Source organism: Neodiprion virginianus, chromosome 4 (assembly GCF_021901495.1).
Source record: "Neodiprion virginianus isolate iyNeoVirg1 chromosome 4, iyNeoVirg1.1, whole genome shotgun sequence".
NCBI classification, from domain to species: domain Eukaryota; kingdom Metazoa; phylum Arthropoda; class Insecta; order Hymenoptera; family Diprionidae; genus Neodiprion; species Neodiprion virginianus.
Window position 1 is genome coordinate 13,864,861 of NC_060880.1, and position 13,457 is coordinate 13,878,317.

Below are 13,457 nucleotides of genomic sequence, written 5' to 3' on the forward strand. Positions count from 1 at the left end.
GATTAGAAATAAAAGACCTTAATTTATTAGGAAATCACTTTATTTTGGAATTCAATGTAGGTGAAAAATTAATTTCGAACATACCCGACAGTGCCCGATACGACACGAACGCCAGTTCCCGCCGAGCCAAAGTTTCGGCCAATCCGGCCGAAACTGAAACCAAAACCGAAACTTGAGTCTGTCTTTAGAAAAAACACAGCCCATGTATCTGCGTACAAATTTCACGGTGGCGTAGATTCTTCGTGGGGCATTGTTTCATCGCGATCGTTACACGTTTAGGATTAGGGTACGGATGCGAACAGAGTTTCCGAGGTCAACAGTCAGCCGTCAGCTGTGCCGGTCCGCAGGCATGGTAGTCTAAAAAGTGAACGCAATTTATCCGCATTTAATGTGTTACTTTCTCAAGAGACCGGGGCCACTACTAGCTGAGGCGAAAACGTTGATCGAGGTTCACGAATACACACGCGAGATCTCCTCGCCGCCTGCGGAGAACAGCTTGTAGGCGGAACCGTCGGCTCGCTGACTCCAGGAGTGAAATCTCCGCGTCTCGTCGTTCGTGTCGGTACCCACTTCGCGATATACTTACCACCCCGCGCACCATCGTGCAAACTGTAACCAATATGCAGATATTAGAAAATCTATAGAAAACTCGGAGAAGACGAAAGTGTCTGCGGTGTGGCTATAATAGGGAAATTACATACATGCAATGTATATACGTGTGTAGTGTACGTGCGAGCAAAAGGCTTACACTGTAGGCGCAATGCCGCCGCCTGTTCGACCCAGATATTAATAAGACTTTCTCTTTTATTTTAGCCATGGTGAGGCGAGAGGCCACGCTGCTAATTCTATTGGTGAGTAAAACAATTATTACTGATCATCGTTTTTTTTTCATTTTACCCATAATGCTGATTATCATGATCATATAATCCATGCTCTGCGTCAACAAACAACAACAGTGCGATCGCTCGAATTTTTTTTTTTAATATATATATTGCTGCTTGTACCGTGTTGCATGAATAAATTACCAACAAAAGTTGAGCGATTGCATTTTCTTTAATGTTCCTCCGGAATTTACTTTATTATCTCAAGTTTGCAGATTGCCTTCTGCAGATGATTTACCGAGGTGCATAAACACCAATTAGTGACGACGACCTTGCCGTTGCATTGTAAAAAAATTTCTTTTTTCGTTCAGCCTTTTCCAACCTGGGCGCTGCTGCTACAGTCAGGCAAGCGAGGATAAAAATATGAGTTCGCAACAACTAAAACTCAAGTATCATTAGATAATGATTATTGCAGTCATACACCGGTAGGGATAATGAAGCCATGTTTTCAGACCGCGTGTGCCGAGTTCAGTGATTCCTTTTCTTCTCGTACAATATAACATATCCCATACATCTATGTGTTACATCTGTATGCGTAAACCGCGCACGCTGTCCAGTTGTGATCTTTGCTGGTTCTATTGACCCGTTTAAGAGCGATATACTTATATCCGTACGCGTTAATAAGCCCTAATTTTTTCACGAATGACATCCAGCGAATGGCGCGATTTATGCATTTATTTCGCGTTGTTTATCAATTATAGCACAAGGCGAATAGTATTATTTTAGCAGTCGAATTGAACTACAGGGTGTATACAAGGTATAGAGTATTAATGACTTTATTCGTATATTTCAATGCCAAATGCTAAATACGCTTGGCTTATTGTTTCGGGCAAGTGAGTTCGAAGCACACTCTCTACACGTGATATATTCTTTCATTTTGACGGAGATGAAAGTGAAATTAACTGTTAAAAAAAAAAGAAATTTATTATCAATCCTTGCGCTATCAAGTGTCAACGTAAAGGGGGATTTAAGTATCATGTACATGAAGTTTTCTCATGCTGCGGATAAAGATTAAAGAGTGGCCCGTGAGCAAATATGGCCAAACGTCGCGAGACACAATCTATTCGAATGTCGTCAGAGCCCCGCCTACTTTTACTTCTCTCTCCCGCAAACGGCGAGTTTTGCTATCCATTCATACATAATAAGATGATAGGAAGCTACGGCGTGTACGGCAAGTTAGTTGTATGCAGTGATGGTAAATTGCATGAAGTGGAAGCAAAAAAATATGCCAAATTTGAGGATGGATGAAAGATAAATGTGTCGAGGATTGGAAATGCCGTCGAGGCGCGACTACGCATCGTTTGTATACTGCATACCTACACCTATGCATATACGCGTACTTGTATTATTATATATACTCGCATGCATTGCGTAATTGACCGAGTTAAATCGTCTTGAACAGCGATTTGCCTACTTCGGAGGCTGTCTTCGTCTTTTGTGGGCATGCGGCACGTTCTACGATACCACGGCAGCTACTCACGCGCATTGTAGAGTGCAGAGTGGTATCGCAACCTTGCGTTAGACCTCCTCGAAGAGGCCCAGTCTTTGCACGTAATCGGGTTTATTATATAGGTATACGCATAGATGTTTTTTCTATTACAGGATGAGTGCTTCTGGTCACAGTGATCGCCCGGTAAGCCAAATGAATGTAATATACGGAGAGAACTGACGAATACTCACGAACAATGAGTATTAGATTCGAAATTGAGTACGTGTCGATGCGTCCAAAACGTCGTCTTGAGAAATTGTTAAAATTACTTTCTAGCTCTCGTGTATATGTGTAATACGTACAGACAAACAGCATGTATTAATTGTTGTTGCCCGTACTGTTATTGTCACGATTGCCGCGGTACAGTCACGGATCTCTGCAAGTACAACTTACACCTATTCGTGCCGATTTCTGCGTAGGACGTCATCCTTGGTGGCCCGCCTCTGCGATACTCTATAGCCATAATATGCAATGTATGTACGGGGATACATGTAAATTTTTTTGCGTATAGATATTGCGAGTATATAGCCGTGTGCGTGGACACGTATACCGATTTTTATACGGGTATCGATATAGCTCTGCGAACACGTTTGGCGACATCGCTGCTGCTTCGTCTGTATTCCAAACGCATGGTCCACGAGACCACGACGCCGACGTAGCAGCAGCAGCAACAGCGTTTCAAGTGACGTCAGATTATCCACGTACACGTATATATAGGTATAATAGTGGACATATAAGGACGCCCACCACTGCGACTTGCCTTGTGAACTGGTTAGTCATCCGACGAACTGCCCGGACTTGGCGTATCTTGTCCCTCACATGCTGCAAAGTCTCATACGTAACGCTCTTATACAAATCGCGTACAGTTGTTTATTCGCGTTTATTCAAAATTTCACCCGATGTATGTCAAAAACGATGCGATTTGGGTTTTTTGCAAGAAAGCTGATCATGACTGTTTCTATAAAACATGAAGAGAAAGTTATTCGGGTATGTAAAGATGACTGATTAAAAATTCGCAACGCTGCAGATACTGATTTTGATGCTTTGCTGAGACCGATTTTACAATATTGCACTTACTATATAATATTAACCTCCACATTACTGGATCCACACTTTCGTGCAGATTTTTCTTTGGCGTATACTCAAGCCAGCGCTTTACATCGCTTGGGCCATACGTCTTTTACTCCTCCCTTTCGAATTCTCCCGCTCCGCTGCAGCCGTGCCGGGTAAAACTCGCCAAGGTTCTCGTATCTCCGCGGTTCTCGGCCGTTTACCTTATATAGCAAGCAAGGCATATAAACTTTGAAATATACGTCCGATTTATTCGTATCACATTATATCATTCATTTATTCTCATAATAATAATAATGATGATAATAATAATAATAATAATAATAATTCTTCATTAATCACAATTACGTTTTCAAATACATGGGAGTAAGAGTAGAGTAAAGCAATGGGTTGGCGGTGGTAGTCGAAACACCCGTCTTTACACGAGGGACAAGGGAAACTGCCGAAAACCTTGTCCATACGGTCGGTAATGAGAGATTTGAAAATAATGTATCGACTGCATTTGATTTTACAATTCAGGTAGCTTTATAAATTTTCAATTCTAAATATATCATACGCAGCATTATTGACATGGAAGGAAGGGTGCCTGCAGCTTGCAGGGCACTTTTATTTTCATTTATCAATCCAGTCCGTACACGGCAACTTGGTATAATATAGCACGCGTCGTTGTCCCCAAGAGATGAAAGTGGCTCAGCGAGTGGTTTGTTCGATCCCGAGCCGGTTCTAAAGTCTCCGAACAATTTATTGCCGAGAATAGATACTCTTCATCCAAGTTATCTGAGTATTTCATCAATTATCGCGGTATGGCCGCAGGACAACTGCTCTATTCATCGAATCATTATATCGAGCGAGTCACAATGCGTTGGGAGCCTTTGTTTTTCAATCACTCAATTTTCAACGATCGATTCTTGACGTCATGAAGTCAAATTTTTCTGATCTTTGTTCCAGGTCACAATACTGAGGCACAGTACTACACATGCCGCCCAAATACCTGCCCTACCGACCAGTGAGTATGCCATATTCAACAATAATCAGATAATGTGGAACAAAATATGTTGGAATTGAACTTTTCAAACAAAAATAAGGAACCGTACCTACATAACACAACACCGTAACACCATTCACTGATGTATCTAACAAAGTCCCTAAATGCGAATAATTTTTTTTAATTATCGTGATCTTTGTTATCGTTTTAATGCGTTGCAACGTTATTTATTTTTTTTTTTTTTTTGAATTACGGAGCGCCTTTCCGCTTACACTGCATGCATTGAATCGGTGAAAATAAAAACTTCTCTTTCAATGTTCATCGTCATCTTTCTCTTTCTTCTTCTCTCTTTCCCCTCATTACTGTGTACTGTTTGATAATGGAGAGTATGTAGTGCCAAGACGGATGCCGTACCTGCAGACTCATTCTAGACTTGTATGTACTCTCGCGTGGATGATCTGAAATCTAGGTCGCACGATTCTGCGCTCACCTTCCTCCTTCCCTCGAAACGGAAGGTCATCGTTTCTCGGTCTGGTATAAAGAATGTGTAGGTAAGAATGTCGGCTCACCCTCACAGCGAGATCCACTTCCGCACCGGATCAGATATGTTGGTACGAATGTCGCGCCATTAACTTGATCAATTTCACAACCTGTGACAAGTGGAAAAATTACATGAATGAAACACCACGAATAATCTATGAAATTAATGAAAAAAGTTCTCGGATTCATTGACAATTATCTTGCAAAAGGAAAAAATGGCAAATTGCATAGTAACAAAATGTTTCAATTAATCCTACATGTCGGAAATTCGAACGCGCTTTCGTGCAAAAAAAAACTTGTCAAAGGTGGCTATTTTTACAAGGCACCTGCCTAACGATGTGGTAGAACTTTGAGGAACGATAGAGTTTCTCGTATGCTGTAATTTCGATGTCTGGTAATATAGATTCAGTATTTTTCCTCCTTCTTGTTCTAATATTGTTTTACAAAAATTTCAACCAATAATTATAGCAACAATAAAATATTTCCCCAAAAGTGGAGATATACGTGGCATTCTACCAACTCAACCCACCGCGAATCTTGACATTTTTAATTTAGCTGAAACTTGGCTATCTTTTTGCATTCTGTGAAAAAAGGTACCTGGATTCTTTTCAAATTTTTTTGACAAACCGTTCATGAGATACGAATTTTGGAAAATTTTAATAATTTTTCTTTCAAACACTTATAATTTAGAAAAAAATCCTTGATTTCGAACGTGTGTGTGTGTGTGTTTTTTTTTTTTTTTTTTTTTTTTTTTTTTAATTACCTATTGTGTGATTCAAGTGTACTTTTTAAAAATGCAATGTAAAAAAATATTGAAAACTTTTGCTTGAAATCACTCTCAATGTTAAAGATCAATCTTTGTTCAAAATCGCGCAATAGAGTTTTCGAGTTTCTGCTATTGTTTTAGTCCTTGTACCTACATCGGATATTAAGATTATTGGCAGCTTTGTCATAATTTGCAATTGTTTAAAACTTTACTTTGATGTTTGGTAAGCTAGTTGGTTTTTTAGACCAATTCGCATAGCGCTTGACATTTTCAAAATTTGTTGATTAAATGGCAACTGAAGAATAAATGAAACTAAAAAAAAGAAAGCTCGTGCTGCTGCTCTTTTTATCCCACCGTCAACGCCGTCGCAAGGTCCTTTACTATGATGGTTCGCGAGAAATGCCATTCGGCATTTATTTCAAACTATTCTTCTCGATGGCAAATATTTATAAAATTTTTGTAGTTTTTGAACTGTTGTCGAACTTCATCAGAAAAAATAATAAATTTGTTTAACATTTTTAGGCAAGTGTTTAATAAAGTTAGTGATAATTCATAAAAACGTGAACTGCATTTGCATCATGGGTGATACGTTGAAAGTGATTTCAGGCTTAAATGAAAATCATTGATGTAAAATATTCAAACGATAAAGATATTAAAAATAAAATTTGATAACAAAAATCGCGTTCTAAATACTGATTCGTTATTTCAACAATTTTTTACTACTCGTATGTTTAATAAGACATTTTATAGAGACATTGCAAGTAATGTTTGAAGTTTTAAATAAACAAAATGGATTCCATCAATTTCAAGAATTCAAAATCGAAAGTATGAAAAATCAAGTTGAAAAAATTCATATTCATGAATTTTTCAAAAAGTCATAAGCAGTTGAAAAAAAACTTGAAATTTTTGAAAATTCATATCTCATGAACATTTTCAAAAAAAAAAGTTTTTCACAGAATACAGAAAGATAACCAAGTTTCGGCCAGATCAAAAATATTTGCAGCAGGTTGAATTGGTATGGAATGCCCTACATACCATACGTATGTATAATATACATTCCACTCTGATGAAAATTAGCTTGAATGAATAGAAGTTTAACTAGTTTCTCCATTGTTAAGTACCTATGTACTACTATACTTAATTACAAGGGTTTCTCCGAAAACGGTCGAGCACGTTTTCGCCGGCTTGAACTACTTTTTTTCTTTTTAGAAATTACGGCTACAAGAATAACGATTTCCATAATAACTTACGTCCATGCCAGATATACAAATCTGAACATGCGATATTGCGAGTTCTTGATTCCGTACAAAGGTATGAAAAAATCTGTTATTACTCGGACCAATTACGTCTGCACGTCTTCACCGATCAGTCTTGAAAATAACATAACTGCGAGTCATGGTGATAAATAAGGCGATGCGAACAACAGCTAGGAGCGATCGCGGATATAATCTACCTGTACGGGATGGATTATAGATCCTGTGTGTAACGTGACTCGGGTCGATCGTCGTGAGGTAGGATGTACGAGATAAGAGACGTGTGATTGACACACGCATCGGTGGCAGTTATAGATGCGTGTATGCGATAACCGTGTATGTCCATACATGCAATGCAATCTCGCATCACGTACCACTACTTCTGTGGGGGTAAGTTTTTGCTCCTCAGCAAGGAACAAATTGGCCCTCGCGTAATGTTTGCATAGAGGGGGTATACCTGCGTACACCATTTAACTCAGGTACCTACAACAAGTGTATAACGAAGGCACCTGCCTATGAATGTTACAGTTGTTGAGACTTGGAGATATTATGCTCGACAAGTTTTTTGCCAGCTTTGGAGATGATACAGCAACTGGCCTTTTATTTTCTCTAGGCTCGCTTCGCCCCGGGATGTCGTGTTGATTGCAAATCTCCCATTGTGATCTGGCGTAATATAGCATAGCTTGGAACAATACCTACGCGGCTACCTGTTTATACCGCTTATACACTTTCGAAGCGTTAATTAACAACGGACGAGATAAACATCCTTTGCAGCGGGCGTAATTCACTGTGACGAGGGACTTTAGGCTTATCGTATAATGCCTCTCCCTACCCAGCTATATTATGCGTAATTGGACTCTATGCACGCGGACTATACCTGTAGAATACCACCGTCTACACGATGGCCAACTTCCCTGAGTGTCAGAAAGTTGAAAATATATTAACATCGGAGAATCGGTAAGTTGGTAAAAGGCACAGAGAAGAACAAGGGCTTTGTTTGGTTCTTTATTCCTATTTCCTGTTTTCGCGGGCAATCTCCGGCAATGTGCATGTGTGTACGTATATTCAGGTGCAAAGAAGTGAGCGGCAATCGGCTTTGCGCAGAAAACGGCAAGGTCGATGGTGTTGAGAAAGAAGAATTCCGAATTATTTGTTGGATGTTGGAAAATCGCACCAAATCGTAATGTATATAATATATGTTTATACAACGCGAGAATGGTTTACGCGTTTTTTCATGCGTATTTACCGTACACAAAGAACCCGTTTCTATGATGGTCGAATGAGTCTGCGAATGCGCATGCGCGGAGTACCGAAAAAACCACTTTCAAGTCCTAGGAGTTAAAACGGGTCTTTTCCGTGCTGTGCGCATGCGCTGTGGCGGACAAATCCGACATTACGTGACTCTAACCTCAGTTTTGTGATTCGTGAAAAAACGCGTAACGTACTCTCGTTGCGTAAAGAATCGTGTGCAACAAGGAGGCAACGATCTTTTCGCCTAGCGTATTTGCAATATTCGTCTTCTGCTCACCTACGACTCATATTGCAAACTTACGCTTCGCCTGAAAAAACCGAGTTTGCGTCCTTGTTACACGATATACTATTCTCGCGTATTATTCGTTCCTGGAGATATACGCTTATACGCACGGGGTCAATTAATCCAATTACCCGCTGCATATCCGTGTACATTTCCAGTATTATAGGGTATAAGGTACAGTTATATACGGAGTCAATGAACCTTGATTTGAGTCTGGCAAATCTATTAACGTAATACGTAGATGCTACACGCATAAGTGTGCATGCCTGCGAACAGGTAATTGCTTGGGGCTGTTTCTAGCTGTTAATAAGCGGTAATATTTCTCCACGAGGCTTCGGTCGCTATAACGTTTTCGTCCACTAATGGGAATTTATTTTCATCTGTAGTTAGGTACATATAGGTATGCAAAAATTTATGGTCGCCGAACGTGTTTAGCTTATAGAAACACCGAGGACAACTGTTATTATTTCCGTTAAATCATCGCTAAGATTATACATTCTTCCCGCATTGTCGATATAAAAACTACCGTGGTTGCCTGAGCAGAACCGAAAAAAAAGAAGAGAAAAAGTTATAACGAAGCAAGAAGAAGAAGAAGATACCTATTGACGTAAAATTATTTACCTACTTGGAACTGAGTTCCGAGTACGTATTATACACAATACTCTACACCGGTATATGCGTATGTGATAAGTAATGTAAGGTCCTTGATACTTTTTACCTTGAACATCACTTCGTCCATCTTATGAGGTGGGGAAGAAACCGGTGACCGGTGATGTCTGGGACTTTGGAGTCGTAAACAGGAAATGAGCGACGAATTTTACGTTTTCTTGAAGTCGTTGCAGATGAGCGCAATGATTCGTCATCATCCGTCTCAATCCACCGGTAGACATATGACGTCATCCGTATGTAACCTGTAACTTTGAACATTGTTCGTATATGGTTTAAGACGAGTTTCATCCGCCATTTAATATACGCTGTCACACTTGCTTTCTGTTCACAAGTTCTTTTTTTTACTGCTGTTACTATATTGGTCTTGTATGTGTGCTATTTTTTATTGCTCCAGACAAAAGGTCCGTTAGAAGTTATAGTTCCGATGTATTATATTATAAAATGAGAGCAATGAACGAAGCGGACGACGAGGCGTGATAAAGTGTAATTGGCCGGTGCGAAGTGTCGTATCGATCATCAAAGAGCCGGGATCCTGATCGTGAGAATCGCTAATTACCCGGCTCCTTGCCAATCTTGCTGACTGGACACTTTAATCGTGTGACTTTTAACATTATCTACTGTATATAAACGTCCAAAGTTCGCCGTGCATGGTTAGACCGGAGTATATAACCACATACACGAGTATAATTACAGTTGATGAAATCACATCGTTATATCCGCCTGGTCATCTTCGCAAAAATAAAGAATAAGAACAGACTATGCTCAAACGCCAGCAAAAAAACACGTTCTCATCCTTTTCGTTACGGGTTTCTCGTCTACTTCGCTTATATTTTATATGCAAAAAGCTTTGGATCTTTCGAACCAATTAATCCATTCTAATTATTCATCATTACCGCAAGTACAACTATTCGTTAAAAGCATGACAGCGGATGTGAGACCTCCAGAATGCGGCACAACGGAGCGGACATACGATTAGCGACTGAAAAAGAATACCGGTAATTTCGCCAATTATCGACCACTTGCAAGGGCGTAACATATATCTATTCAATTTGAGGACACCGATATTACGTGCTTGGCTGGTTTATTTTTTACATTACTTCCGCCAAACACTGCGGTGCTCCGAGCTCTCTGCTTCGGAAGGCAAACTCTACGGATAGGAGAATCCCGTTAGGATTTTTCTCGTCTCTCCGAATCAACAGAGTATAGTAGATAGGTAGGTAGGTAGGTATAAGGTACTATAAAGAAACGGCAACCGGCTCTGGTATCAGGAGGCAGCGGTAAAATCTTCGGCCGCCCGCGGTTTATGCAATAATTATCCCCACTGAGAGGCTGTGGCTGAACGTTTCACGTTTCTTTTGCTTTCTGTGATTAATTTTTTTGTCGGATTGTTTTTTATCTTCATTTTCCGATATTCTTTGCAGTCGCGGAAAGACTTTATTCAGTAGGAATGTGGGGCTTCGCTTTTAGTAAATACCTGTAGTGTACAGTATAATAATAGACGAACCGGACTGCCGCTGACCGCGCATAAAGTGAATCTGTGTATAATATACCTTATAGTCCGTAATATCACTGTGAATACTTATACCTATACGGGAATCGACGTATTTATAACGGATCTGGAAGACACGGTACGACACGTGTTAACCTACATTTCGTGATTAAACCGCCCGCAAGAATCGATTCTGTATTACAATTAAGTCTATAGGTGTAAAACTGTAGTTCGCACGCGTAACGTGTGTATTCGCCGTATAAAACATTGGGCGTAATTTTGAAGGACTCTAATGGCTGATGACTTTTCAATCCATCTCCGCAATTTGTTTATTGTCGCGAGGGCTGTTCCAACTATAACCAATATAAAACTAAAACAATATATAATTAAATGAAGAATTGGATAAATATATCTACGACATAATTGCGTACAACATGTACGTCGAATTACTGGATTTTTTTCTCCTAACACGTAAAATCATGATACTATCTGCCAGAAACGTGCAAATAAGTGCAGAAAGACAACGGGAATTGAATTTTACGATCGCGTTGAAGACGCGCATCGCTTCCGCAGGTGTATATGCCTACCTAAGAACCGAGGTACTAAAATATTCAATCCGTCCTCTTACTGCATACACGCGGTGGATACAATCGGCAGGGTATACGTACGATCGCTGCCTACAACCGGATGTCTGTCGAGTACCCGACTTCCGGATGTCGCATCCCGTGAAGACTACAGCCATCCAACCGATATAATTCGACGATTGCACCACGTTTATATCACGTATGTTTTTTTTTTTTTTTTTTTTAATGCATACCACGTTCTTGACTTCAAACTCAGGTACAATGTGCGCGATTACCGCTGACTTTTCAAAATTCCCCTTTTTCTTTTGAAATCCACCTTTTCTTCGTCCTCTCGGAGTAAAAATTCCAAGACAGGTTTACAGGCATCGAACGCGGTTCGATGTTCCTTTGTTCTCGCGCGGGGCGTCGTCTTCTTCTCGGTGGTGAGTCATCGCCCGAAGGGACCAGTAGACGGGACCAGACAGGCAAGTTGAAGACGAAGAAACAAGAAGAGAAGAACGAAAAAAACAGAACTCTACAAGCCTCCGAATTGCAATACGCAGTTATTCCTTGACTAAGTGATTGCTTGTATATTCACAAGCCGCTCCGTACTTTGCGCGGGAGTAAACAAAAAATCCATTTCCGCTTGTGCAAGTCGATCTTGAGCTAAGGAAACAATAGATCGGAATTCTCAGAATGCGTCGGTACCAACTTCCTTTTAAAATCTTTCCCCTATATAGCTTCTGCACTTTGTCACAATATTTTTGCAAAATATTGCAGGTAGACGATTAAGGGGGGAGCCTGCTTTAGAGGCTTCACAAAATCGATTTTTTCAAGGATTTTTTCGGGAAGGAAAGAAATATCCGATTGAAACGAAACTTTCAGGTTTTATTGTTATATATTTCAGCAGTCTTCTTAAATTTTTTCATTAAGATATATGTCATATTATGCCTGGTACAAGCATTTCACCGAGGCGTCTGTGCATTTGTCGTGCGGCGGGAAAGGTGCAGGTCGCAATTTCCATCTGAAACAAAGAACCCATAAAAATTTTTACTTCTCAATAGTATACCTTCTAGTTAAACCAAGAAAATTCAACAAAAGTGAAAAATTCAACAATTTTTCGCAAATTAAAAAAAAAATTCACTTTAGATTGTTTAAAAAGTGGGTTAATCTTAACTTTCTTAAGGTTTTTTAGGTTCAACTAGAAGAGAATTTAATCCCGAGTACAATGCAATTTGTCTCGTTTCGATAGGACGTTTAGTTTTTTCCCTATCTTTCCCGCCAATTAGGAAAAATCGTAAAAATGAAAAACCGAGAAATCGTGCGTCAAAGTTTTCGTATATAAAAAATTGTAATTTTCTTGAACTTACCGCATTAATATGCTAATCAGCGATTCCTGGTCCATAGAGTTGCCCTTCAGACTCTTCAAAAAACTGGTTCAAAACTTCAAAAAACTGGTTCAGACTCTTCAAAAAACTGGTTGAAAACTTCAAAAAACCGCTCGTATACCTGCTCGACGCTTGCTCACTATTTCTTCTGTAACTCCGAAAATATTTCGAATTTGCGTCTGAAATTTTAGGGACACATTCTTGGATAGTTTGGGAAGACATTTATGCAAAAAAAAAAAATAGATTTTTTGAAGCCTCTAAAGCAGGCTCCCCCCTTAAGGGGGTATTCTAGTCTAGAGGCCCGAATTTCGAGCATTTTTTGACGGTGAATAAAATAAAAGCTATTGATATTTTTACTATCCATTTTTTTATCATTTATTTATATATATATTAAGAGCACACAAAATGAATTTAAAAACAAAAAAATAAATTTTCATGGAATTATGCGTCCTTGAAGTGGAAGGGGAAAACAAAAGGCAGTATCCTCGTCGCCACGATTTCTACCCTTGTGGTCATCAGAAAAAAAAAAAAAAAAAGATTATTAATCTACATAAATGCAGCTATCGTACTAACCAAAAAAAAGTCGAAAAAAAATTTTTTTTTGCCAAATTACGGCTGTCCGAAAAAAATAATACGTTTTTTTTGACTTTTTTGGACGTTTCTGAATTTTTTAAAAATAGTAAAAATTATTATTTCGTTATAATAATGGTTCGTGCGATAGAGACATGTATTGAGAAGATTCTCACCAAATTTCAAGTAAATCGGTTCAATAGAACTTGAGAAATCATGTCAACCGTTTTGAAAAATGTAGTTTTGAGAAAAACGCGTT

The 13,457-nt window shown here is 39.3% G+C and overlaps 1 protein-coding gene across 1 annotated transcript in view; it reads left to right on the top strand.

Moving 5' to 3' along the window:
* Positions 1-13,457, top strand: part of LOC124303671 (cuticlin-4-like) — a 33,877-nt gene that overhangs the window by 3,344 nt on the left and 17,076 nt on the right. Inside the window, exons 2-3 of the mRNA XM_046761179.1 lie at positions 814-851; positions 4,390-4,447. Coding sequence (XP_046617135.1) covers positions 814-851; positions 4,390-4,447 — 96 coding nt within the window. The remainder of the gene's footprint in view (positions 1-813; positions 852-4,389; positions 4,448-13,457) is intronic.